The sequence below is a fragment of the Jaculus jaculus genome (genome assembly GCF_020740685.1).
Source record: "Jaculus jaculus isolate mJacJac1 chromosome Y unlocalized genomic scaffold, mJacJac1.mat.Y.cur SUPER_Y_unloc_2, whole genome shotgun sequence".
Lineage (NCBI taxonomy): Eukaryota > Metazoa > Chordata > Mammalia > Rodentia > Dipodidae > Jaculus > Jaculus jaculus.
Window position 1 is genome coordinate 881,381 of NW_025423387.1, and position 25,212 is coordinate 906,592.

General features: G+C 39.5%; 2 protein-coding genes across 2 annotated transcripts in view; both read right to left on the reverse strand.

Annotated features, from left to right (window-relative positions):
• The window catches only part of LOC101611007 (spartin), a 565,832-nt gene that overhangs the window by 348,264 nt on the left and 192,356 nt on the right, over nt 1–25,212 (reverse strand).
• Nucleotides 5,150–23,193, reverse strand: LOC123457187 (gametocyte-specific factor 1-like). Its single transcript, XM_045141191.1, has 9 exons — nt 23,119–23,193; nt 18,293–18,336; nt 15,321–15,421; nt 12,866–12,992; nt 12,093–12,176; nt 11,567–11,633; nt 8,216–8,298; nt 7,102–7,135; nt 5,150–5,197 (listed from the first exon to the last, which is right to left on the reverse strand). Coding segments are annotated over exons 2-8 (480 nt in total). The 5' UTR covers nt 18,294–18,336; nt 23,119–23,193; the 3' UTR covers nt 5,150–5,197; nt 7,102–7,118.

The following is a 25,212-nucleotide window of genomic DNA, read 5'->3' on the forward strand; positions in this document are numbered from 1 at the left end:
CAATAATAACTACAAATATCAATGACCTCAATGTACCAAATAAAAGACAAACACTTGCAGAGTGGATTAAAAGGCAGGGTCTTGCCATTTGTTGCCTCCAGGAAACTCATCTCCCAATAAACAATGGCCAGCACATTAGGGTGAAAGGATGGAAAATGTTATTTCAAGAAAATGGGGCTAGGAAACAAACAGAGGTTGCTGTATTAATATCTGACAGGATAGGTTTAAAACCAACATTAATCAGGAAGGATTAAAACAAATAAGTCATCTCATATGGATTAAAGAAAACTCCACAATCCTAAACATACATGCACTTAAAATGGGGGTTCTCACTTTGATCAAACAAACACCATTAGACTTAAGGTCATAGATAATGTCAAACAAAATTGTAGTGGGAGAAATCAATACCCCACTGTCATCACTTGACATGTCATCCTGGAAAAAATAACAGAGAATCATCTGAATTAAATGATGTCATGGAAAAAAGGAACCTAACATATACCTTAAGAGCATTCCATGGAAATGATCCAAAACTGCATTTTTATCAGCAGCACATGGAACATGCCCTAAAATAGAACATATATTAGGACACATAAAAAGTCTTCACACTTACAGGAAAATTGGAAAAAAAAAATCCCTTGTACTTTATCTGATCACAATGGCATTAGCTCCAAATCGAAGTCAGTCCTAAGAGGGAAATTTATAGCTCTAAGTGTCTATATTAAGAAACTAAGAAGTTCACAAATAACAACTTGATGCTTCATGTTCAGGCCTTTTAAAATGAAGAAGAAGATAAGCAATGATCAGTAGATGGGAAGAAATAATAAAGTTTAGAGTGGAACTTATGAAATATATTCCAAAAAGATGAAAGAAACAAAGAGTTGGTTCTTTGAACGATAAAGAAGATTGGTAAGTCAGAATTTGACCACATTAAAGACAGAAGAGACAAGTCTTAATGAAATTAGAGATGAAAGATGCAATAGTCCAACAGAATCCAAAGATATTCAAGTATAGGGACATTGTTTAAAAATACATGCACGCGCGTGCGCGTGTGTACTGATGTATGTATGTGTATATGTGTGTGTGTGTGTGTGTGTGTGTGTGTGTGTTTGAGAATCTGAAAGAAATGATTTCCTTGATGCATAAGACTTACCAAAATTAAACCAAGATGAGATAAACCATTTAAATAGACCAATAACAAGTACAGACATGCAAGCCATTATATGATTCCCAATAAAAACAAAAAGCCCAGATGGATCCACAGGTGAATTTTACCAGACAATCATGAAGAACTAATAAACTACTTTTCAAATATTTCCATAATGTAGAAAAGGAAGTATACTATTCAACTCCTTCTATGAAGCCAGTGTCAGCCTAATACCAAACCAGACAAAGACATAACAAAAAATAAAAATAATAAAATAAATAAATAAAACTACAGAACTATACAAGCAAACTGTTAGAGATGATAAACACTTTTAGGAAAGAAGAAAATACAAAAAAAAAAAATAAGATACAAGAAAATAAAAATATATCCCATGATCTTGAAATGGAAGAATCAACATTGGGAAATGTTAAAAATACCAAAAGAAATATACACATTTTAATGCAGTTCCCATTAAAATTCCAATGGCATTCTTCACAGAAATAGGAAAATAAAAACAAAAATCTAAAAGACATTTGGAAGCACAAAAACTCTCAAACAGCCAAACAATTTTAAGCAAAAAAATATGGCACATTACAAAATCATAGTAACATAGACCTAAATGTCTGTCCTGAAACTCTGAAACTGCTAGAGGAAAAAGTAGGGGAAACTCTTCAACATAGTTGCATACTGACTGTCTGAATATATTCCCATTTGATCCAAAAATAAAACAACTAACCAACTAATGGGATCTCAAGAAATTAAAAAGCATTTGTACAGCAAAGGACACCCTGGATACAGCAAACAGAAATCCAACAGAATGGCAGAAAATCTTTTCCAAGTACATATCTGACACTGGAATAATATCCAGAATGTACAAAGAGCTCAAAAACAGAAGAATATGGAATTAAACAGCCTAATTAAAAATGGGCTATGGAACTAAATAGAGTCCTCATTAGTAGAAATGCAGATGGCATAGAAATACTTAAAAAGTGTGCTACATGCTTAGCCTTTAGGAAAATGCAAATTAAAACCACCTTGAGAATCCATCTGTCTCCCATCAGAATGGCTATCATAAAAAAAAAAAAAAAAGACAACAAATGTTAGTGCGGATGCAGTAAAAGAGCATCTTCTGTAGGGTTGGTGGGAATTTATTCTGGTACAGACATTGTGAAAATCAGATTGGAGGAGGTTCTTGAGACAGCTAAAAATAGATTTCTCATATGGTCAAGCTATAGCAATCCTAGGTATATAACCCTTCTGACTCTTCTCATTCCCTTAGAGATACTTGAATAACTATGTTTATTTCTGCTCTATTCAAAATAGCTAAGAAATGGAACCAGCCCAGATATACACACACAGATGAATGAATAATAAAGATGTGGCACATCTACAAAATGGAGTTTTACTTAGTGGTAAAGAAAAGTGAAATTTGCAGGGAAATGGATGGGCCTGCAAAGGATTATACTAAGTGAGGTAACCCAGGCAAAAAAGCCAAATGCTTTATGTTCTATATTATATGTGGATCCTAGCTACAAATGTATAGACTTGTGAGTGACCTAGAAAGAAAAATCAGTAGAAGCCCAAAAGGTAGAAAAAGGCTATAAGTGAGGGAGGGGATTTAATCAAAACCCAATATATTCTGAATACATTTAAAAATTGGCTGTTTTGAATAACGTCACAGTCAGAAACCATAGTTTGTTTCTACAAAATTTTCAGTGCAATGCATGGGATGCCTCTCAGTGAGTTGTTGCTCAGGGAGGTCGCTGTTGCCTCCAAAACATTATAGGCTATTGCTAAGGCCCTTGAGTTTTTAATGCGAAATTGATGGTAAGACCCTATTGGTGAAGACTTCACATGCCTGACAGGCAGAGTCAAAATGAAGTCAAGCAGGTGTTGAACAGAAAATCTTCTCCCTTTATGGCCAGCCAACTGAAAGCTGGAAAAGAATGTAGTATATGCAGCCTGATGGGAAAGGGAAGTCATCAGTGGTGAAAACAGTGGACACTGGAAGCATTCCGATTGGACGGATAGCCAAAGTGAATGAATGAGTGCAGTAACAACATGTCTGCTCTGGTGAAAACCATCTGCTCTACAACTGCACTGAAAACCCACTATGTGGGAGGGAATACATGCTGGTACTTGTATTACCTCCAACATAGGATAAATCCGGGTGTTATCTGGATAAAAGCATATATTACTCTAACCAAATAACCTAAAAGCATACACTTAATGTTCATACTCACACATTAATGCTACTCTCACTCTGGTTACAGAAACTTCTCTTTTCAGAATGCGACCATTATCGGGATGACCCAAAAGGCAATACACCCCTGAGAGAAAAAGGATGGAAGAGAGTCCAGCATTGAAACACCAGACACCCTCCAAGGCTCATGGTCAGTTTGGAAAGAGGTGGCAGGATGAATGTAAGAGCCAAAGGAAGAGTACCACTCTTTATATGCAACCCTCCAGACAGAATTTGGCTTCCATATCCAATGCTTTGCTGTGTGTAGCAATAACTACACAAGACTGTCACAGCAAGAGCAAAAGTTAATGACATTAAGTCAAAAGAGACTAATGGAGAATGGCAGGTGGCATGTCAGAGAGCAGAGTTAAGAAAAAAAAAGTGGAGGTGGGGTGAGAAATAGTATGAGTATGATTTCTTGTCTGTAAGTGTAGAAGTTGACAATAAAAGTCTATCTTAAAAATAAGATTTCATAATTTTTCTAAAAGTTTTTTATCTTTTCTAGGCTCATTTCTGTTATTTTTGAAACAGTGTGTCCTGGATTCTAGGCTGAAGATAATCTTGAGATTAATATCGTGCTTTTTTTTTTTTTTTTTTATCTCCCGATTGTTGGGAATAGAAGCATGGCCAATTACACTTTACTTATAGAACGCCAGGGTTCCCAGCGGTGGCTTTATGTATACTAGGCAAGCACCCTACCATGTCAGCTACATTTCAGTCTGTTCTTTTTATTTTGTCATATTGGGTCTTGCTCTATAGCCAGGGTTATTCTTGAAAACATACCTGTCCTCTTGCCTCAGGTTCCAACTTCTGGGATTACAAGTGTGAAGCCATCACATTATTCTACATTAGATTTTATAGGAGGTTTTCTTTTTATACTGTGCTATGCCTCTTTAGTGAAGCTAGTAACCCATGAGTTCCAGGGATTCTTGCTTCTACTTCCTGTCTTAAGTCATCATGCAGGGATTATACATACACTCTACAAAATCTGACTTTATTTGGTTTGGTGGGATCCTCATCTTAGTTATTAGGCTTTATACCAAATGCACTTATATTTTGGGCCAATCTCCTTAGTCCCACTATCAACTATATTTTCCAGCTGGAAAATGGAGAGATAAATACGAAATTATTATCCTATATTGAAAATATGCTGACAGCAAGATGTTCACAAAAGAATGTAGCACTTTGCTGTGTAAATGCCATCACCATCTCAAAGTATCTGGATGAATCACTGCACTGACCATAAAAGGTTCATTTTTGCTTTCTTTTTGGTGATTCAGTGTGTCATTCAAGCCCAGGGTGACTCGGATTCACTTGGTAGTCCTGGACTGTGCCTGGAACTCATGGAGTTCATCCTCATAACATTGCCTCCCTAGTGCTTGGGTGAAAGGCATGCACCAACACAACACACTACAAAAATCTCATTGCCGTAATTGCTTAAAACCATTTGGTCCTTGTTTTTCAGAGTAAAGAAATGCAGGTACTTGTTTCAACCTATGTTTCCAGTGTACTCTAGCCTGATCCTTTATGATAACAGTACAACACTATGCTTCAGTAACTAGAATAGTGTGCATTTTGATTTTTGCACAGCAGGTATTTAGACTGTAAACGTGTCTACCTCACCAATGTTCAGAAGGGTTCTGGGATCAAATAACTGAGGCATTACAGACTTGGAGAGGAAAAAAAAGGCAGGTGCTTTTAACCTTGAAAGTCAAATAGTTTACTGTTATATATCACTTCACTTGGATTAAAACAATTAAGGCTCCTTGGACAGCAGGAATAAGCAAGATTCTTCTGGATTCTGGCATCTGTAAGGAAATGAGAATAAAAAAGTTCTTATGTCCTTTAATTGAATAGTATCAGCCATATCTGACACACATACAACTCACCTACTTCTAAATGTCTGCGTTAGGTGTCCATTGTGGATAACAGAAAAATACCAACAGGCATCTGGACCTTTCCTCTTTAGTACAACTGTATACATGGAACTTGCTAACTGAATTAAAATCTACGCAGCCATCAATTTACACATTTCATCTGAAACTGTGTGTTTTCAAATTTCAATAAGTGAGGAGATATGACCCTAGGAACTTTTCAAGTAGCCGTATTTGCTCATTAACAAAATAACATATATAAGTGTTTTCTTAGATATAATTTTTAAAGTCAATATTCCATGGAAAAGATGACTCTTTATTTACGTTTGTCTGTTTGCTTGTGTTTGTCTGTGTGTGCCCATGTGTGTGTTCTTATGTGTTTGTATTGTGTGCATGCCAGGATTTCTTGCTAATGAAAATGAAGAGCATGTGCTTGTGCCCACTTTAACATTTGGCTTTATATGGTTTGTTGGAGAACTAAATCTGGCCCAACAGGTTACCATCTAGAGCCTTTAGCTGCTGAGCTTTCTCCCCACACAGCATGTAATTTTCTGAAAGGGGTATAACAGGAGGATCTTTTGTGGACTAGGCTGTCCTCAAATTTATAAAACCAAGGACAATCTGCAACTCCTCCTTTCCTCCAGCTTGTACATCCCTGAGTTTCAGATTAGTTTTGTGTCATCACATCCAGCTTTTAATTTTTGTTTACTTTTTGGTAAATGTAGAGAGAGGAAGACACATCAACGCATGCCACAGACTGCTGCCACATCAATGAAATCCAGATTCACATGTCACAGATATGTATAGTGTTCTGTGGATACTGAGGCATCAAGCCCTAGATATAAAGCTATGTGAGGATGTGGCTTTAACTGTTGGACAACCTCTCCAGAACACATCTAGTTTTTCACACTTGCTCCTTGGAAAGTAAATCGTACTTCCACTTCTATTATATCCTTCCAGAAAGCTAGAGAATTCTGTTAAAATTATTTTTAAAAAGCTTCATTTATTTTAACTAAGATGATGCAAAGTTGCTGGATACAGTGGAGCCACATATAATGTCAGTATTCAGGGACATGTTAGCTTTAACATCTTTAGTTCAAAGCCAATGTGCACAGTAAGATACTACCTCTGAATTAAAAAGAAAATTCTTACCAAACAATGGCAAATTTCCTGTCAATTCTTGACTTTCATAGAAAAAGAACTTTTCATAGTAGAAGAGCATAGAGTTCAATTCAAAGGGCAAATGTCTGGACTTGACTTTACCTGGAGAAACTTCTAGGTTTTCACTGTCAGAGGTGCTTTCAAAAACTGAATAGAATTCTATGGTCTGATCACTAAATAACTAGTGAAGCATATCAGAAAGGAATTCATAGTTCACTTTTTACCCAGCACTATACAATATATGGTTCCTTCTTATTTTTTTCTTTCTCCCTTAACTCTTCTTCCTCTTCTCTCCTCCCTTATTCCTTCTCTTTTTCTTCTCCTGCTGCTTCTTGTTTGTTCTTTGCAAGAAGCATCTTACTCTATCATAACTGGCTTAGGATATATTATGTGGTTGTACGTTTGGCACATACTCATGGAGTTATCCGTACTTCTTCCTAATGAATGAGTGCTGGGATTGGAGCCATAAGACACTCCATCCGGCTACAATTATAATTTAACTACTAAATGCTAGTTCATTCAGATCAAGGCCATAATTTAGGCTATATACTTTAAAAAGTACGTATCCCAAGCTTTAATTTGGCATCATAATCTGAAAGAAAATACAATCCAAAATTCATTAGGCCCAGTTAAGTCTAGTTCCCACCCGAAAACACAGTAAAATGGAATCCACGTACTTGTGAAAGATGTTCACTTACTGTCCATATCCACCTATGAATACAAAATTTCCGCCTTAACATACCATGCCAAGTGAAATTTACTCCATTCTCAATGTGTACAAAACACATATTAACATTTTTTTGTTATACAGTGTAACAACATTAAAATATATCAAAATTAGTGAAACGATAACACTTCAAGTACAAGGAAAATAGTTCTTTACCTATCAAGCTTTTGAGACAGTAACACAGAAGCATTGTTGGGCCTTGAATTCCTGATCCTTCTGCATCAGCTTCCCAAGTGCTAAAATTCCAGGTATATGCTAACATGCCTGGCTCTACTAAGCCTTTTTTTCACAGGTCTCTGGTATGTGTATGAGGTGTATGTACACGTGTCATGCCTTGTGCATATGTATGCAGATCATGGAGAATTTTTGGTGTCTTCTATTCATCTGCATGACTTTTTAAATGGAGTCATATAGAAACTGAAGCTGCCATTTTTGGTCATACTGGCTAACAAGTGAGACTGACCAATTCTTCAGTCTCCACTCCACAAAAGGACTGATATCACACCTGTACGTGGACATAGCCAACAGTTTGTGTGGATGCTGGGGTACAGAACTCAAGGAAAATCAGACCCTTAGGTCTCATGTGCACATGTTCTTACCCAATGAGCCATTCCCATAGTTCTCTCTGTAAGTCTTTTGGAATCTCATTTTGTGATTTCATAGTTTTGGGAAATAAAAATACATAACAAAGGAGATGTTTAAAGGCAATCCTTTATTCACTCAAAATTTAGGTCAACTAATAAAGACTTAAAGGGAGTTTGGATGTCAAAGTAACATTAGAAAGTGTATTAGGGGCTCGAGAGCTGACTGCTGTAAGTACTCTCTGTGCAGACATAAAAGTCTCAAGAAGGCTGAAACTGCCCAAGTTACAGTCTCCAGAATACGTACAAAACATCTAGGTGTGGTCATGTGTACCTGTAACCACAGTACTGCAAAGGGAGCAGAGACCAAGAAGTGGCCTCGCTGCTGAAATGCAGCATGTTTGACTGGAGCGAGGCACCCAACATTCTGCTGTGGCCAACACAGTGAAACAGTGTAGAAGCATTTTCCTGTATGTTACTTACTGTTTTTCCATGGCAGAGTCTTTGGAACTTGCTTGTCTGAAGCCAGATTACTTTTATGTTCCATAGCTATGTTGCCTGCAGGACTACATAATGAAGCAAGCAAAGAAGAAGAATACCATTATGTCAGCATATCCATATTTTTCTGATAGGCTCACTTCAGTTCTCAGAATGTGAATTTAATCTCACTTAAAAACCACCTACTTTATCTGAAATGCAAATACATTTCCAGCAACTTTTATTCTATTTCCACTTCTCTGGAACGTTCCCCATTCTGCATAATCATTAGGATGGGACCAAATGTTTCATTTGCTAGAAATTTAGGTTAACAATAACAACATCCACTGTCTTGTTGTTGAATGGCAGGATCATTAATTCAATATATGTGAAAATAATATACCATTACATGGAAAATGCCAAACGTCAGGGCTGTAGAGGAGCATTAGTAGTTAAGCTGCTTGCCTCAGAACGGTAAGGACTCATATTTGAATCCCCAGTACCCTCTATCACCAGATGCACATGATCATGTATGCATGTGGAGTTCATTTTCCGTGGATGGAGGCCCTGGCATGCCCAAGTATTTTAACTTTTTCTCCCCCTCCCTGTGCCCTTTATCTGTATGTTCCCCATTCTACAGTGAATAAAGACAATATTAAACACTGGTGATAAAAGCATCATAGTACTGAGGCAAATTCACATTTGTAACTGGTAGAATTCATCTTTCAGGTTTTCTATATTGCTGATGGAAAACAGCATGCCCCTAAAAATTATCAACAGAGCCGAGCAAGGTGGCAAGTGCCTTTAATCATAGCCCTCGGTAGGCAGAAGAAGAATCAGCGAGTTTGAGGCCTGAGACTACACAGTTAGTTCCATGTCAGCCTGCACTAGAACAAGTACTTACCAGAAAATACAAAAACTAACTAACTAAACAAATGAAATACAGTGAATATTATCAACTCACTTCAGTAACCCAGAAACAAAAATTTAGCATTTCATGTTCATGAACATAAATACAAAGAACACATGGTAGCACACAACATAAATCCCAGCACTGGGAAGGCAGTGCTGTGTTGATTGCCATGTTTTAGGCCACAGAGTACTACAGCTGAGTTCAAGGTCAGCCTGTGCTAGATTGAGAGTGTGCCTCACAAAATAAAAAAGAAATATGTTGATAAATATCTGGCCTCTAATTCCAGGAATTGTGGTACATGTCTTCAAACCCAGCACTCAGGGGTTAGAGATAAAAGGATTTCTCTGAGCTCAAGACCAATGTGGGAGTATTCCTTCAAGTTCAGCCTGGAATAGAGTGAGACACTACCCAGAAAAACCAAAGAAAACGAGAAACAGGAAAAAGGAAACAAACAAACAAACATAAGATTAAAAAAGGACAATTTTATTCATTTGTTTTCAAATACGAATATAGTTTGAGCTTTGTTTGGAACTATTCTTTTGTGTTTAAAGCTGGGAAATGACAAATCTGAGGTAGGAACTGGTTATAAAAAAAAGTAAGTATGAAGACTAATGATTTTCTTTCTTACCCAATAAATAATAATAAATACACTGGATTTACCAATCTCAAACTACTTCAAAGTCTCCACTCCAGCAGAATCTGTCTGCAATAAAAATGACTCAAATGGAATTGCTATAAAATTCCTTCTGGAGACATGATGTACAAACCCTTATGGTTACATTTTTGGAGATCAGAGGTTGGCAATGGGTGTCTTCCTTGAGGATTTTTCACTTTACTTACTGTGCCAGGATCATTCACTTGAACCCACAGATTTCTTCTCCCTCAGTTTGCTCTAAGAACCCTGTCTTTTCCTCCTGAGCCCGTAGACTGCAAACCAGTGGCTATATTTACTGGTATTTATATGGGTGCCGGGAAATAACAAGTATGCTTCACATGACTGTGCTGTAACAACTTATCTTCTTCTCACATTTTGCATAGGACTTTGTTAACAATCCAAATGTGGCAAAAAAAAAGAAAGAAAGAAAGAAAGAAAGAAAGAAAGAAAGAAGGAAGGAAGGAAGGAAGGAAGGAAGGAAGGAAGGAAGGAAGGAAGGAAGGAGAAAGGAAGGAACGAGAAAGGAAGGAAGGAAGGAAGGAAGGAAGGAAGGAAGGAAGGAAGGAAGGAAGGAAGGAAGGAAGGAAGGAAGGAAAGAAAGAGGCAACCATGTCTCAAGAATACCAGCTACTGGTATGGGTAGGTGGCTCCACAGTTAATAGGCATTTGTTTGCTTAGCTTGCTTTCCCAGTTTCAATTCCTCAGTACTCATATAACATAAATCCAGATGTGCAAAGTAGCACATAGATGTAGACATTGTTTTGCATGGTAAGAAGTCCTGCTGCTCCCATTCTCAAATATTCTCTTTGACAATAAATAAACAATTTAAAGAACTTACAAAACAAAACAACCAAGAGTGCCTACTTGTACTGCTCCTTGTTAACACAATAAGGTGACATTTTTGTGCTTTTACTGATAAGTACAAAGGCTATGATCTTGTATCAAGAAAGAAATAGGGAAAAAATACCACTAAAATTACCTGTAGTAGATAACCAATCAAACATCATCACCACGGAAAGATTGTGGTCTTTCCCTTTCCTTGCCTTGTCTCTTGCTCTGCCTTGGCTCTTTCCTTCCTTGCCTCCTGAATTATGTTGCCACTTTGTTGCTTTGCCTCTTTATTTCCTTTCCTCTTGTATTAACTTGCCCCTTTCTTTCCCTCATGTCTTGCCTATTACCTTGCCTCTTGCCTTGCCTTCCCCTTGTCTTGAATTGCCTTCTCCCTTGTCATGCCTTGAATGACGTATCTTGCCATACCCCTTCCCTTACCTTGTGCCTTGACTTGCCTCTTGTCTTGCCTTGCTTCTTGCCTTGACATTCCCTGCCTTGTCACTTGCTTTGCCTTGCCTTGCCTTGCTTCTTCCCTTGACATTCTCTGCCTTGTCATTTGCCTTGCCTGGCCTTGTCTCTTTCCTGACCTCTTGTATTATCTTGCCTCTTCCATCCCTTTGACTCTTGCCTCAGCTTGCCTTGGCTCTTGACTTGCCTTGCTCCCTTCTTGCCTTTCCTTACTGTGCCTGGGCACTAGTCTTGAGTTCTCTGTCCTGACCTCTTGCTTCTCCTGGCATTTTGCCTTCACTTTTGCTTTGCCTCTTGCATCTTGCCTTGACTCTGGCCTATTGCTTTGACTTGCATCTTGATTTCATTTCCTCTTGCCCTTCCATCCTTTCCTTTTCCTTCTTTTTCTATCATTCTTTTTTTGTTTCTGATTTCCTATCTTTCTTTTGTTTTTGTAATGGAGCACATAGATTTTGGGAAGTAGGAGGGAGAGTAAGACCAATTCATTTACCATTTATTGTCACAGAACCCAGTTCTACCCCAGATAAATGGGGTGGTGTTATTCTCTTCAGCCAATTCTGCCAAAGGAAGCAAAAATTCATTTATTATAACCAACATTATACAAAATTATTGTTCATTTTAGGAAGAGTAATACTACCTCTAAGTTTGTAATGAAAGTAAAACTTGACCAATTACCCCCCATCTGCCATAAGCAGGAATTTAATTAAAGGGTATAAACACAGAGCAATACAGAATATTAACCATGCCTCATATCCTGCAAACACAGTTATCACAATAGAATTTACAATAGAAAGCTGATGTCAAGAAGTGCTTTTGCCAGTAAAGAGGCATAGGTTATTCTACATGTTTGCATGGTGACACAAATGAGCTCAATTGGGGTCTCTTGAAAAATAGTAAGGCTTTTGAACAACATAGTGCAGTAAAAAAGTTAATAAATAAAGGAAAAATTTCCTTCTGTCTTAAGCAAATGACTTGAAATTTACATATGTTGAAGAAAAAGATATAAAGGCATTTACCTTGATCCCAGTCTTCGTCACAAGGAGGGTACTGCAATGTGTTCTTGGACAGAGTGTCCTGTCCAGAGTTCCTGGTTGGGTTGACTATAAGACATGAAATTTACATATAAACGACAGATTGCCAAGTTCCTGTGCAAAAGGCACTACAGCCTTAAAAGGCTGCTTTGTTAAAAACATGGTTAGAACAAAAGTTGCCAAGATAAAAAAAAGGAAACAGAGTCAAAGACAAACATCACACACAAATCACTAAAAGAAACACATAGAAATTGATAAAGATATCTAGATATAAAAATAAGCATATATATATATGTATATGTATATGTATATGTATATGTATATGTATATGTATATGTATATATATATAGAGAGAGAGACAGACAGAAAGATATGGCAGCCTTTAATCCTGTTTAGTGTGCAGGTCTCTATGTAGCCAAGGATGACATGGAATTCCTTGGTCCTCAAGCCTCCACCCTGATGGCTGAGATTACAGGAAAATGTGTTCACAGAAGATTCATTTTATGCCAGGGATCAAGTAAGAACTTTGTGCATATTAGGCAAGCACTTTATAAACTTAGCTCATAACCAGCCCCAAGAATATGATTCAAACTGTTCAGAAGAGAAAATAATCTGATCACCTAACTTACAAAAATCTTGGAGATAGACAATATATTATTTTTTTTAAAGGTGAAGGCAGAATTCTGAACACAATGGAGCAAGAAGTACATGTGAATGAGTCAGTTGTAGTTTGGAACCTGTGAACTAGTCAGCCTTACCCACATCCTGTTCTATACAGCACCTGTCATCACATATTGAGATATGATGACTCAGTTCAGTCCTTGGAACCAGGTGACGAGCATTGAATGGACATGTAGCCAATTTTTTTGCAACATCAGGATGGTTCTGTGGAATCAAAATGAAGGGATCGGTTAACTGTTTGGATTTCTTAAAGCCAAGGAAAGTGTATCAGCTTTTTACTACTATTGACTCCTCTCAGGTTTCCCAACAAATGTGCAGCTCAGCTATAGTTGGTATATCCCTAATAGGAAAGTAAGAGGGAACTGTTTATTGATACAAAGCATATGAAGTCATTATTTCAAAATTATCAAGATCTAATTTCCTTTATGATGACTGGGAAGATGGAGACCAAATTTCTATGATTTTACAGAAGTAAACAATCAATTTGAAGTGTATCTTCTCATTTTATTTTTCTTGGTATAACAAGGGTGTCCCAGAAAGTAAATCCTGTAATTACAGAGCTCTGTGCATTTCTATAAAAGGTGATATTCAGAATGGACCATAATGCCAGAACACAGCCCATATGTATGGTTTTCCTGCTACTGTAGTACAATGCATGGGAATATAGCTGTTTTATGTACCTGGCTGCAGAGGATACAGATGAGTGGCTTTTCACAGATTTATACAGGGACACATTTTTTAAATAATACAAAAAGGCTCTTATAATTTGGTATTTACACAAGCAAACTCAGGGAAATAGAAAATTCAAATGATAGGGAAAAACATAGGAAAACATTCCTGTATTAAACCAAAATCTTGTGTTGAACTAAAACCAAGGATTTACAATTATCAACCAAATATATTGGAAATTGTATCACCAGTTAAAAATGCACAAAAGATGTGAGCTTGGCCACATATACATTGTTCCTGCTCTGCAAAATAGCCTCTCACTCATGATCATGAAAGCAAAACAAATTACATTCATTGACACACACACAACATACACACACACTCACTCTCTCTCTCTCTCTCTCTCCCCCTCTCTCTGTCTCTGTCTGTCTGTCCATCTGTCTGCCTCTCTCTCTCTCTCTCTCTCTCTCTCTCTCTCTCTCTCTCTCTTTCTCTCCATGTATCCAAAGACCATTTGCAATTGTTGAAGCCCTGGCATGCCCATCATATCCTCTCTCTCTCTCCTGAATCCGAAGTTTGTTTAATTGGGAGGAGAATGACAAGTGACAATGGGGTAGGGAAAAGAGAGGGTAATGGTTGAGGGAGTTGATGAAAACATACTATATAATTAAAGGAAATCATCAAAAAAAAAAATTAAGAAAAAGACCTTCAGAAATAAAAACTCAGATAAGGAACATAAATTTGTAACAGGATATATGGGGCAGCTGTGAATTTGAGGCACGTGGATCACTTCATGGTCATCAATGGCACTGAATGTAACATAGGTTTCAGTACCTGAAACAATATTCTAAATAAAAAGACAGAGCTGAGGAGGAGCTTGAGTTAATACAGTGCTTGAGGCACAATGATAAGGACCTAGTGTGGATTACCAACATTCCTGTAAGAGGAAAATGGTGGCACATGATCCCACAGCTTGGAGTTGGTTGGGGGGGGGGGAGGTAGAGAGAAGAGATTTCAGGACTTATTATCTACTGAGTCTAATTCATTCTGTGATCTCCAGAATCAGTAAGAAATCCTGCTTCAAGCTAAGGTTGCCAGGTATGGTGATGCATGCCTTACACTCCACCACTCACAAGGAAGGACAAAGCTGGAGGAAACTGTGAGTTTCAGACCAGCCTGGCAGGCAGTTGAAAAGGCTATGACAAGGCCATTCTTTCCCACTCTCAAATAGGAAATACTTACAAAAGATTACTCAAGAGGTACTGTTTGGGAAGGATGTTATTGCCACAACTTGAGGGAAGAAAACCAAAGAGAAATAAACTGATATAATCCCTTGCTGTCACTGTTGGTATTTAACACAGGATGTGACTCACCAAACCATTGTGATATTCATTTAAGTATTTCAATTTGGGGCTGGGAAGATGGACAAACAGTTGAAGATACTTTTTGAAAAGCCTGACAGCCCAGTTTGATTTTTCAGTACCTATGGTAAGCAAAGCATACGGGTCTGAAGACCTGCTGCAATGGACAGATGTGCTGACTTGCATATATACTAAACCCAACTCACAGGTAAATGAGGGAAGAAAGGAAGAAGGGAGAAAAGGAGCAGTAAAAGAGAAATAAGGGCAGGAAGGGGAAAAATAAATCATTTAAGATAAAATTACTTGCACTTTACAAAAATGAATTTTTTTTTTTTTATCTTTTACCTTATGAAAATTCAGAATAAGTCACCTCCATGGTCATGCTATCCCTGTACACACAGTGATCCTTCTGACTGCCTGGATTAAAAGCATATGCCACCACACCAGCTAAATCTACACATGTAAAGCAACTCAAATGTAATGAGAGGGTGAATTATCCTACCTTTTTGCACTTGATAAGGTGATAAGGAAACCTGCAGGCCCTGATGTGGTGATTTTTATCATAAGGGCATTGCAATAGTCTTTCTGGGTCCGGAGATTCCACTGACAGAAAGAGAAGCACAGTGAAATATAAAGCATAATAGGACCTTATGAAATTACCCCCTTATGGACATGTTGGATTTTTCCATAAAATCTATAGAAAATAATAAGTCTAAATAAAACTTAAAGTTGAAATAAAGAGTTACAATTGAAAATATTTATAGCGGTGGGGAATGCATTTAGTACCAGCACTCAGGAGGCATAGATAGGAGGATCACTTGAACTCAAGGCCAGCCTGAGCTAGACAGGGCATTCCAGGTCATCCTGGGCTGGAATACAAACTTACTAGGGAAAAATGAAAGCCAAAACCAACCAAACATAAATAATGAAAATGCAACCATAAAAATCATAAACTGTGTCTCTAAATATCTGATTTGGTAGGATTCCAGGCACCCAAGGCTTTAATACTGAAGCAAACATAAAATGAACCCATCATGGCTAAGGGAAATTTGTGTAAGAGGAGGCTGAAAGAATGTTAGAGCCACACGTCTGGTCATTTTTGCACAGAGACACTGGCTGTTACCCATAACTGATGACTAACCCGACAATGCATGACCCATATTCTCCAACGAGGAGAGTAACTGCGTAGTGTGATGGAGAGGGGTCAGGCTGACAATATTAACAACATGACTGGATACACACCGTGTACATAACTAATTTTTAAAACATTCTCAACTTTAAATTAAAAAAATTCGGGCTGGAGAGATGGCTTAGCGGTTAAGCGCTTGCCTGTGAAGCCTAAGGACCCTGGTTCGAGGCTCGGTTCCCCAGGTCCCACGTTAGCCAGATGCACAAGGGGGTGCACGTGTCTGGAGTTCATTTGCAGAGGCTGGAAGCCCTGGCGCGCCCATTCTCTCTCTCTCCCTCTACCTGTCTTTCTCTCTGTGTCTGTCGCTCTCAAATAAATAAATTAAAAAAAAATTCTCTGGGCCATCATTGAAAGGTAATAATCCCAACATAATCAGCAGTGGTGCTGGTCAAGTTTCAGTTACTGTTTGACTGGATAGTATTTTCTGCTGATTTCCTTTAGTATATGATAAAGTTACACTAAACATCATTACCTTTTCTTTTCAAAACATGATAACTAGGGTCACTTAAGTTCTCTATCTACTCCAACTACATCTTCACACCAGCAAGTTAACACTGGAATGGCGACTGGTGTGCCACTATATCCACTTTGGCCCTCTGCCCTTGCAAACACTCCCCAATCCAACTGGTCCCAGAACAAGCTGAGAATATTTAATCCTTCCTACTACCAGGAATTTATGACATGAACAAAATTGATACAAAAATCTCTGGTATCATTTACATTCTATCAAAGCTCAGAAATATTCATGCATAGAATTTTAAAAATTTCTGTTTTAATTTACTCCGTAAGTATTGCTGGTTACTCTAGGTAACTAATAAATGATCCCATTCCTTTTACCAGATAGGTAATTTTCCTTTTCCTATTTTGGACTATATCATTACCAAACATTTCAAAGGAGAAAAAAGTATCTGCAAACATAATGAAAATAAAACAAAGGAAAATATAGAACCTCCTGAGTGTAAAACAACAGCAGACAGACAGACCTGTCGTATGGGGGAAAAAAGAGGCACTAACCTGTGCCATATTATTGAAACTGTTGGTGAAAAGATAGGCTTACCAGGCTGAACTCCACAACTTAACAAGCTTTGTGAAGGCAGTAAATTAAATGGTTAGGCACACCCTCTGTGAGGAGAGGTGGCATGCTAGGAAAATGCCACTGCCAACTTTGAAGACAGGGATAAAAGTAAGATAAATAATTCACATTTGATTAGAAATATATAAACCAGGTACCTGAAATGGAGAGCAGAACTCAGTGTGGAAATGGAATCACAAAATATACTCTGGCAATCATATTATATTGCATATTTTATATATTATGGCTATTATAATCTTTCAACTCCTCTTCTAGAATGAATGATCCCTGAGACCTGGAAGGCACTTGGTTAGTCTCTATGGGGTGAGCACTTAGCAGTCTGCTTTACAGGCTTCGACGATTTTTTTTTTTTTTTTTTTTGCTGTTTTTTTTCTTCTTCTTCTTGTTTTTCTAGTTATACTATTCAAGGCAGAATCAAGCTCTAACCCACTGGGACCTGGAATTTATGATATAGCCTAGCACTCACAGTGGTCATCTGACTTTGGCCTCTTGAATGCAAGGATTAACAGGCAGAGAGAGAGAGGGAGAATGGGCATGGCAGGTATTCTTGCCACTGAAAATGAGCAATAAATTAATTTGCCCCAGTGCCTTTGGCATATGTGGGTACTGGGGAACTGAACCTGAGTCCTTAGTGTTTGAAATCAAGAATTTGTACTGCTGGGCAATCTCCACAGCCCTGAATTTGATGAATTTTGAGTCACTTCAACATCCACCACCATCTCCCTGGAGGTGATTATCAAGATAGCAGTGAGAGTGGTAATCATATCTAATCTTCCACTAAAACTGTAATAATGACTTTTTAAGATTGTTTTGTGTTATCTTTGAGACAGAACCTTGATAAGTACCTCAGCCTGCCCTCAAAGTTCGAATTCCCTTACCTCAGTCTCCGCAGAGTTGGATACACATGTATACAATACCACACATGGCCCTCATACCTCTTTAATAACTTAAGTTTCGCGTGCCTTATATCTGATGAGATCAACCGTGAATAAAGGATGGTGTCATATGTTATGATATACAAAGCATATATTATTTCAAGTTTGACCACTTATATACATGAAGACGATACAGGCCTTCTGTCTCAATGCAGTTCAGAGTGACATTTGAACTTTTCACAACAAACAGCAAACAAAACAGACATCAAAGTACATAAAAACAATTGATATGTTTAAAATCAGCATGCAATACATACTGTAAGTGTCTTCAATGCTGACAGAAAAATACTCAGAGCAAGCACTAGGGAAAGAAATAGCATGTTTCAATGGATTAGCAATGAAATGTATCAAAAAATAGCCATAAGAACTTTAGTAAGTTGTTGAATTAAGACACACAAGTTCATTACAAGAAACCCTTAATGATTTGCAACAAACATGTTCGCTTATTGTATTATTATTTGCACTTTTGAAGCATTTTATCATCCACTCATAATTCATACTGTTGTAATGAAATCTAGGCTTACCAATAGTTACGTCATGTACATTTGCTAGCTTTGGTAACCACTTTTTAGTCTGTTTTAAGGGTTATTGCAACAGCCTTTTTTTTGTCCTAGTATTAGTGTTTGATAATATTTAACTGTAGATAAGGAAAATAACAGCACAGCAATACTACTCTTTTATTTTTTGAATGATCAATCTAAAGAATTAAACTTTTCTTTCAGTTCTTAAAAAATTACAAAAGGGCAGGCCACTTTTGTCTCTCTCTCTCTCTGATATAACAGTGCTGGATGCTAATATAGCAACACTTAACCTATTCGAAATGTTCAGATATGTTCTAGTTTATTTAACAATTCTGTGACTTTAAAAAATTTTAATTTCCAAAAGACTTCTGGTTAAGATGGTTGTGTAGTTGCCATGCTAAAGAAGCCTGGGGGAAGGAGGGAGAGGAACCAAAAAAAAAAAAAAAACCAGCAAAATACTCACTTTTACTAATAATTAAGGTTTGTAGAGAATTGAAATAGCAGTGGAGAAGTAGGAGAGACCCAGAGAATCCAGAGCCTGTACAGGCTGGCAGAAGATGCTCGGGCAGGTCTGCAGGAATGCAGTGTTAGCACGCCACCCAACCTGCAGGCTTGGCTTAAGCCTCAGAAAAAGCCAGGTGAGGGGATTTTCCACTCACACCGGAGCTCTCCTCAAACTCAAGAAACATGAAGGAAGAAGGGCAGTGAACAACGGAGGAGCAGACCACAATGTGGAATAACACGTGGAACAGCTAGAGAACTAGAGCAGCAATGGCAGCCTCCCCTCCCCCACTGCCAGTGCCCAGCTCCAGTGAACAGAGCAGCCTAGCTAAACCTACATGAACCAACACTGAGACCCAAGAAGGAGCAGCATAAGTGAAATACAAATCATCCCAAAATGTAACTGGGATTACACAAGGCCAGTACCTGCCTAATAAACCTGGTATGTAGGCCTGAACCAGAAGTGCTAATGGCACCTCCCATATCAGGATAAATTATATGTTAAACCTGATGGATGGTCAGATTTACCATTTTTAAATAAGTTGTATTTTGGGATTGCTATTTGTTGCTTCTTGATTTATAGTGCCTTTGTTTCCTCTTCTGTTATACATTAGGGAAGGGTCTCACCTGGTCACAAGCTGACTTAGAACCCTCTACAGGCCAGAAATCTTAACCTCCTTACTGTCAGGATTAAGGGAGTGCAATCCCCATCAAAATTCCATTGGCTTTCTTCATGGAAATAGAAAAAACAATCCAAAAATTCATTTGGAATCATAAAAATCCAGGAATACCTAAAATAATACTGTGCAACAAAACTAAGGCTGGTGGTAACATCATACCTGATTTTAACCTATACTACAGAGCCATAGTAACAAAAACAGCATGGTACTGGCACAACAGCAGAAATATAGATCAATGGAATAGAATAGAGGACCTAGATGCAAGACCAGGTAACTATAGCCACCTGATACTCAATAAAAAAGCCAAAAATACTCACTGGAGAAAAGACAGCCTCCTCAACAATTGGTGTTGTGAGGCAACCTTCAGAATGGGAAAGGCAGCTATATATCTGATGAAGGATTAATATCAAGGAGATACAAAGAAATCAAACAAGCCAATTAAAAAAAATGGGCTATGGAGCTAAATAGAGAGTTCTCAAAAGAAGAAATACAGATGGCATATAAGCTTCTAAAAAAATGTTCTACATCCCCAGTCATCAGGGAAATGCAGATTAAAACTACATTGAGATTCCATCTCACACTTGCCAGATTGGCTACCATCATAAAAATAAATGACCGTAAATGCTGGCAGAGATGTGGAAAAAGAGGAACCCTTCTACACTGTTGGTGGGAATGCAATCTGGTCTAGCCATTGTGGAAATTGTTGTGGAGTTTCCTAAAACAGCTAAAAATTGCTATACCATATGACCCAACTATAGTACTCCTACGCATATATCCTAAGAACTCATCTCATTTCCTTAGAAGTTCGTGCTCAACCATGTTTATTGTTTCTCATTTCAAAATAGCTGGGAAATGGAACCAGCCTAGATGTCCCTCAACTAATGAGTGGATAACGAGGATAGGGCACATTGATACAATGGAGTTCTACTCAGCGGTAAAGAAAAATGAAGTTATGAAATTTGCAGGAAAATCGATGGATCTGTATTATACTAAGTGAAGTAACCCAGGCCCAGAAAGCCAAATGCCGCAGCATGTTCTCCCTCATACGTGGATCCTAGCTACAGATGATTCGGCTTCTGTGTGAGAAGGTAAAAAACCTCAGTGGCAGAGGCCAGTAAGCTTAAAAAAAAAACAAGAGATATAAAGGGAAGAGAAAGGAAAGAGGGCTAAGAGTGAGTATCATTTATATGTAAGAAGAAGAATAGATTAATGGGGGTTGAAAAGACCCAAAGTGAGGTCAGGGGAAGAGATTGAGTAAAGGAAAGGTGGAGGGAGGGCTAAACAAAATTAAGGGAATATAAATAAATCATATGGAATCCTCTGGTTTTGGACAATGGAATGCTCAGGAGCCGTAAATCGTTGCTAGAAAAGTTTCACTGCCAGGGATGGGATACCTTCCAGTGAGTTGTTGGCCAGGGAGGTCCCCTATGCCCTCAAACATTACAGGCCATCGTCGAGGCTCTTGGTTTCCCACCAGGAATCAATGGAAAGACCCAATAGCTAAACTCCACATACGTGGGCTGCAACACCATTGAGAAAATCTCCTGGAATAACCTCCACCATGTAGACAAGCTGACAGAAAGCTGGAAGAAGCCATTCTACATGCAGTTCAATGGGAGAAAGAGAGAGCACCAGTGAAGATACTCAACAGTAGACACTGCAAGTCTTGTAACTGGCCAGCCAGGACAATTGAGCCAAAGGGTAAGATAGGGGCACATCTATCATGGTGGAAACCATCTGCCCTCCAACTGGACTGCAGGCCCGCTCCATGGGAGGGTATATATCCTTGATACTGAAAACTTAAAACAGGAGTAGTCATGAGCCCTAGGGGTGTAACATCTGCTTTTGGACACCTTTCGGAGTACATGCATTTAATCCCAGCCTTGGGAGGCAGATAGGAGGTTATTCATGAGTTAAAAGACACCCTTAGACTATATAGTAACATCCAGTTCAGCTGGATTAGTGTAAGATCCTAACACACACACACACACACACACACACAAAAAAAAAAAAAAAAAAAAAAAAAGCACTGCTAATCCCTGACTTGGGAGGCAAAGATAGGAGTATCCTCAAGATTTAAAAGTCACCCTAGTGTCAGTTAAGGTTAGTGTAAGATCCTAACTCAAAAAAAAGCACTGCTAAGCATCGAGAGAAAGAATGATAATAGGGGTACAAGGGCCTCTTGCCCCTGCCAATGAACTCCAGAAGCATGCTCCACTTTATGTTTGTGGCTTTAGTGTGGTACTGGGAATTGAAAACACACCTCTGGATTTGCAAGTAAACATGACTTCGGAATCATCCTTCCTGCTGCCTCTTTTCCGTGACTCATAAAAGACACAATGCTGCCACACTGATGTTCCGCTGTTCTGGAGTTGATTCCCTTTTCTTTCCCCAGTTTCCTATGCTAAGACGGCAAGAGTTACTTAAGATCTAAGCCCCTCCAGCCACTCATTCCCTCACCACCCTGAAGGGCAATTTATAAACGTGAGGATTTACGAGTTGGTTTGAGTAAGATAGCTCATGCCTTTCTTTCTTTGTTTCAATCTTTCTTTTGGGGATAGGGACTCACAGTCCCCAGTCTGACCCGGAAGTTAGTTTGTAGTCACGGGCCGGCCTCAAATTCACAGCAGTACTCCTACCTGTGCCTCTGCAGGGCTGGGATCAACAGCCAACAGCGTGCGCAACAATGGGCAAATGATCATTGTGCCTTTCACCCAGCATTTAGCAGACAGAAGTAGGAGGAAAACTGTATGTTTCAAGACAGCCTGGGGTACACCACGGGTTTGTCGTCAGCGTGGGCTAGATTTAGACCCGACCTGAAATATATGTATGCGTGCAGTACATAATACACTTCTCAGAAAAGAATTGTAATGCAAATGAGTAAGACTTTTAAAAGCAAAAAGGTTGTGACGACTTGAAAATTCCAATCTTTTCGACTCGAGATGTCCTTTACCAAACATTGTTATTAAATGAACTTTCCGTGGGTAAAGCTGAAGCTGTCTGATGACGGGAAGAAGCGGAGCGTGAGGCTGCTCTGTGACCTCTTAAGGGGGCTGGAGGCCTCCCTCGGGTGAGGATTCCCTTCCCTACAGCCAACACCGAGGAGAGAAACCCCCTTTTCCAACGCAGGCAGGGGCCAGCGATGGGAGCCAATACGGGCAGGCGGGGCAGAGGGTTCCCTAGAACACACTGGAAACAGGTGCGAGAGGTGTCGGAGCGGCGAGCGCTGGCCGCCAACGGTCTGAGCGCCGGAGAGAGCGGCCTTCACAGGCCCGGCCTGAAGAGCAGGGCGGGAAAAGGGAAGAGCGAGAGGAGGAAGGGCCCCGGAAGGTGAGCTCTGTGGAGGCGCTGCCCTGGCTAAGACGCCAGGGCCTTTCTTACCTCAGTGCAGGCGCTCGGACCACAGGCGACTCCGCCCGCAGCCACCGCCACCGCCACGGCCACGGCCACCGCCAAGGAAACGGCCACGGCCACGCGCGTCGTCAGCAACGCCCACTTCCGGCGGCGACACAAAGGCGCGCGCGCGTTCCGTGGCTCGTCCTGTGACGCGTGCCAGCTCCCACAGGCTGGGCCCCGTGCAGCGCGGCGGGCACCCACGGCGCCAGCCCCCTTCCTCGCTGGGTCCGCGTGCGGCCGTCGTCACGTGTGAGGCCTTCGGGCGCGGTCCTCTACGAGGTGAAGCCGCAGCGGTCGTGCGTGGGGCCCGCGCCCCTCCCGGGCGGTGCTGACGCGCACGGCTAAGGAAAGGGAGCTGGCTGGGAAGCAATGGACGCTGTCGGCCTGGGGTGCTCGCTCCAAGTTATTGGTGCAAATGGTCTACTGAGAACGGCTTCAGCGTTTTGAAAGGACCGCGGAGTTGGAGCTCACTGACACCACAGCTGAACAGCTACCGAGCAGGGGTCTCTGTCTGTCTCTCTTTCTGGGTGTTTGTGTGCGTGCGTGCGCACACGCTCCACCAGTTCCTTTGCACTGGCTGGAGGACCTTGCGCGCTGCTTTTCTCTCCCCACCCCCTTTCTCTTTCGCTCCCACCCCCAACTTCCAATGGGACATCCACTGCCTCCTGTTCAACATCAACTTAATAACCGTCTTCCACATTCCAGGGTCGTTCTAAGGACAAGTGATCTGTCACAGGATGAAACACAACTGCACAAAATCTTGAGTGAAAATTTATGTTTACAAGAAGCTGAGAAATAATAATCCCCTGATTTGAAATATAAAACTACATATTCCCCAGTGTGGGTTCTTATTTCCTGGGTTGGAAGATGAAGACAAACATAAAATAACAAGGGACAATGAGGGAAAGAAGTCTAGAGGAACAAGGAAGGACCTGGGCATAAAAGATATGCTTAAGGCAGGTGAAATAAAGGTATGATGTACGTGAAAGAAATGGTGATGATGAACCCGTCACAAGGTAGGATGAATGCATATCACAATGCAATAGAATGATATTATATCTCAGTGGCAGGCAATTATACTGTTAATCGTTTAGTATATAATAGTTGACAGAAATGCTGGCAGGCCTCTTTGCTGTAACTTTAAATGTTTTCAAGATGTGTATACAAAATCTGTGGGGAACAGAGAGCACCAAGTTTAAACAGTAAAATGTAGTGACTTACGAAATCACTGAAAATGAGTGTAAGCATTTTGTTGTGAATAAGAAATGCAGGGAAGGAAAAACATAATATGAAATCAGGGACTTGCCAATTTGCCCCAGTTGTAAATATAGTTAAAAGACTGAATTAATTCTATGGTTAGAAGGGGATTCCAGAAACTAAATTCGCATTCCTTAAAGGTGTTTTATGTCCAGTAATCACAATCACCACCATGGCTGCCATCCATTCTGTCTGTATTATGCCATGCTACAGATTCATGACCTTAAGGATCCTTTTTCTGTACTCACCTTTATGCTTTCTCTTGTACTATGCCTGACAAATTCCATTAAGACACTACCATTCCTTATTTTTCAGCTTGTCTTCTTTCCCTGCTACTGCTTCTCTGGATCTCATTCAGGAAAATTTGTCTCATGATGTTCACTGAAAGGTGGGGGAGTGAGATGTATTCATGAAATCCCATCAATTGGAAATTATAGGTAGGAAACACCAGAGACAAGTCCAGAATCACACATATTGCAAATTCAAGTGCTCCCTGGGCAACTTGCAAGAAACCCTGAAAAAAATATAAAGATGACTATGTAAAAATGCACAAATCAGTGAATCAAATATTGTGATGGTGAAAATTTCAAAAGAAATATGTGGGACACAGCATGTGCAAACCATATGCATGTTAAAAAGAACTATGATGATGTAACAAATAGATGTCAAGATGGCAGTGGAAAGCAAGGATGATTAAAGGCCACTTCATATCCAGTAATGAGTGAAGAGAATACAGAATATACTGTTTGCCTAAATGTGCTAAATGGAAATTGGCCTAACAACTTTGTTACTTTTCAAAATTTGAATCAAGACCTTTTAAAT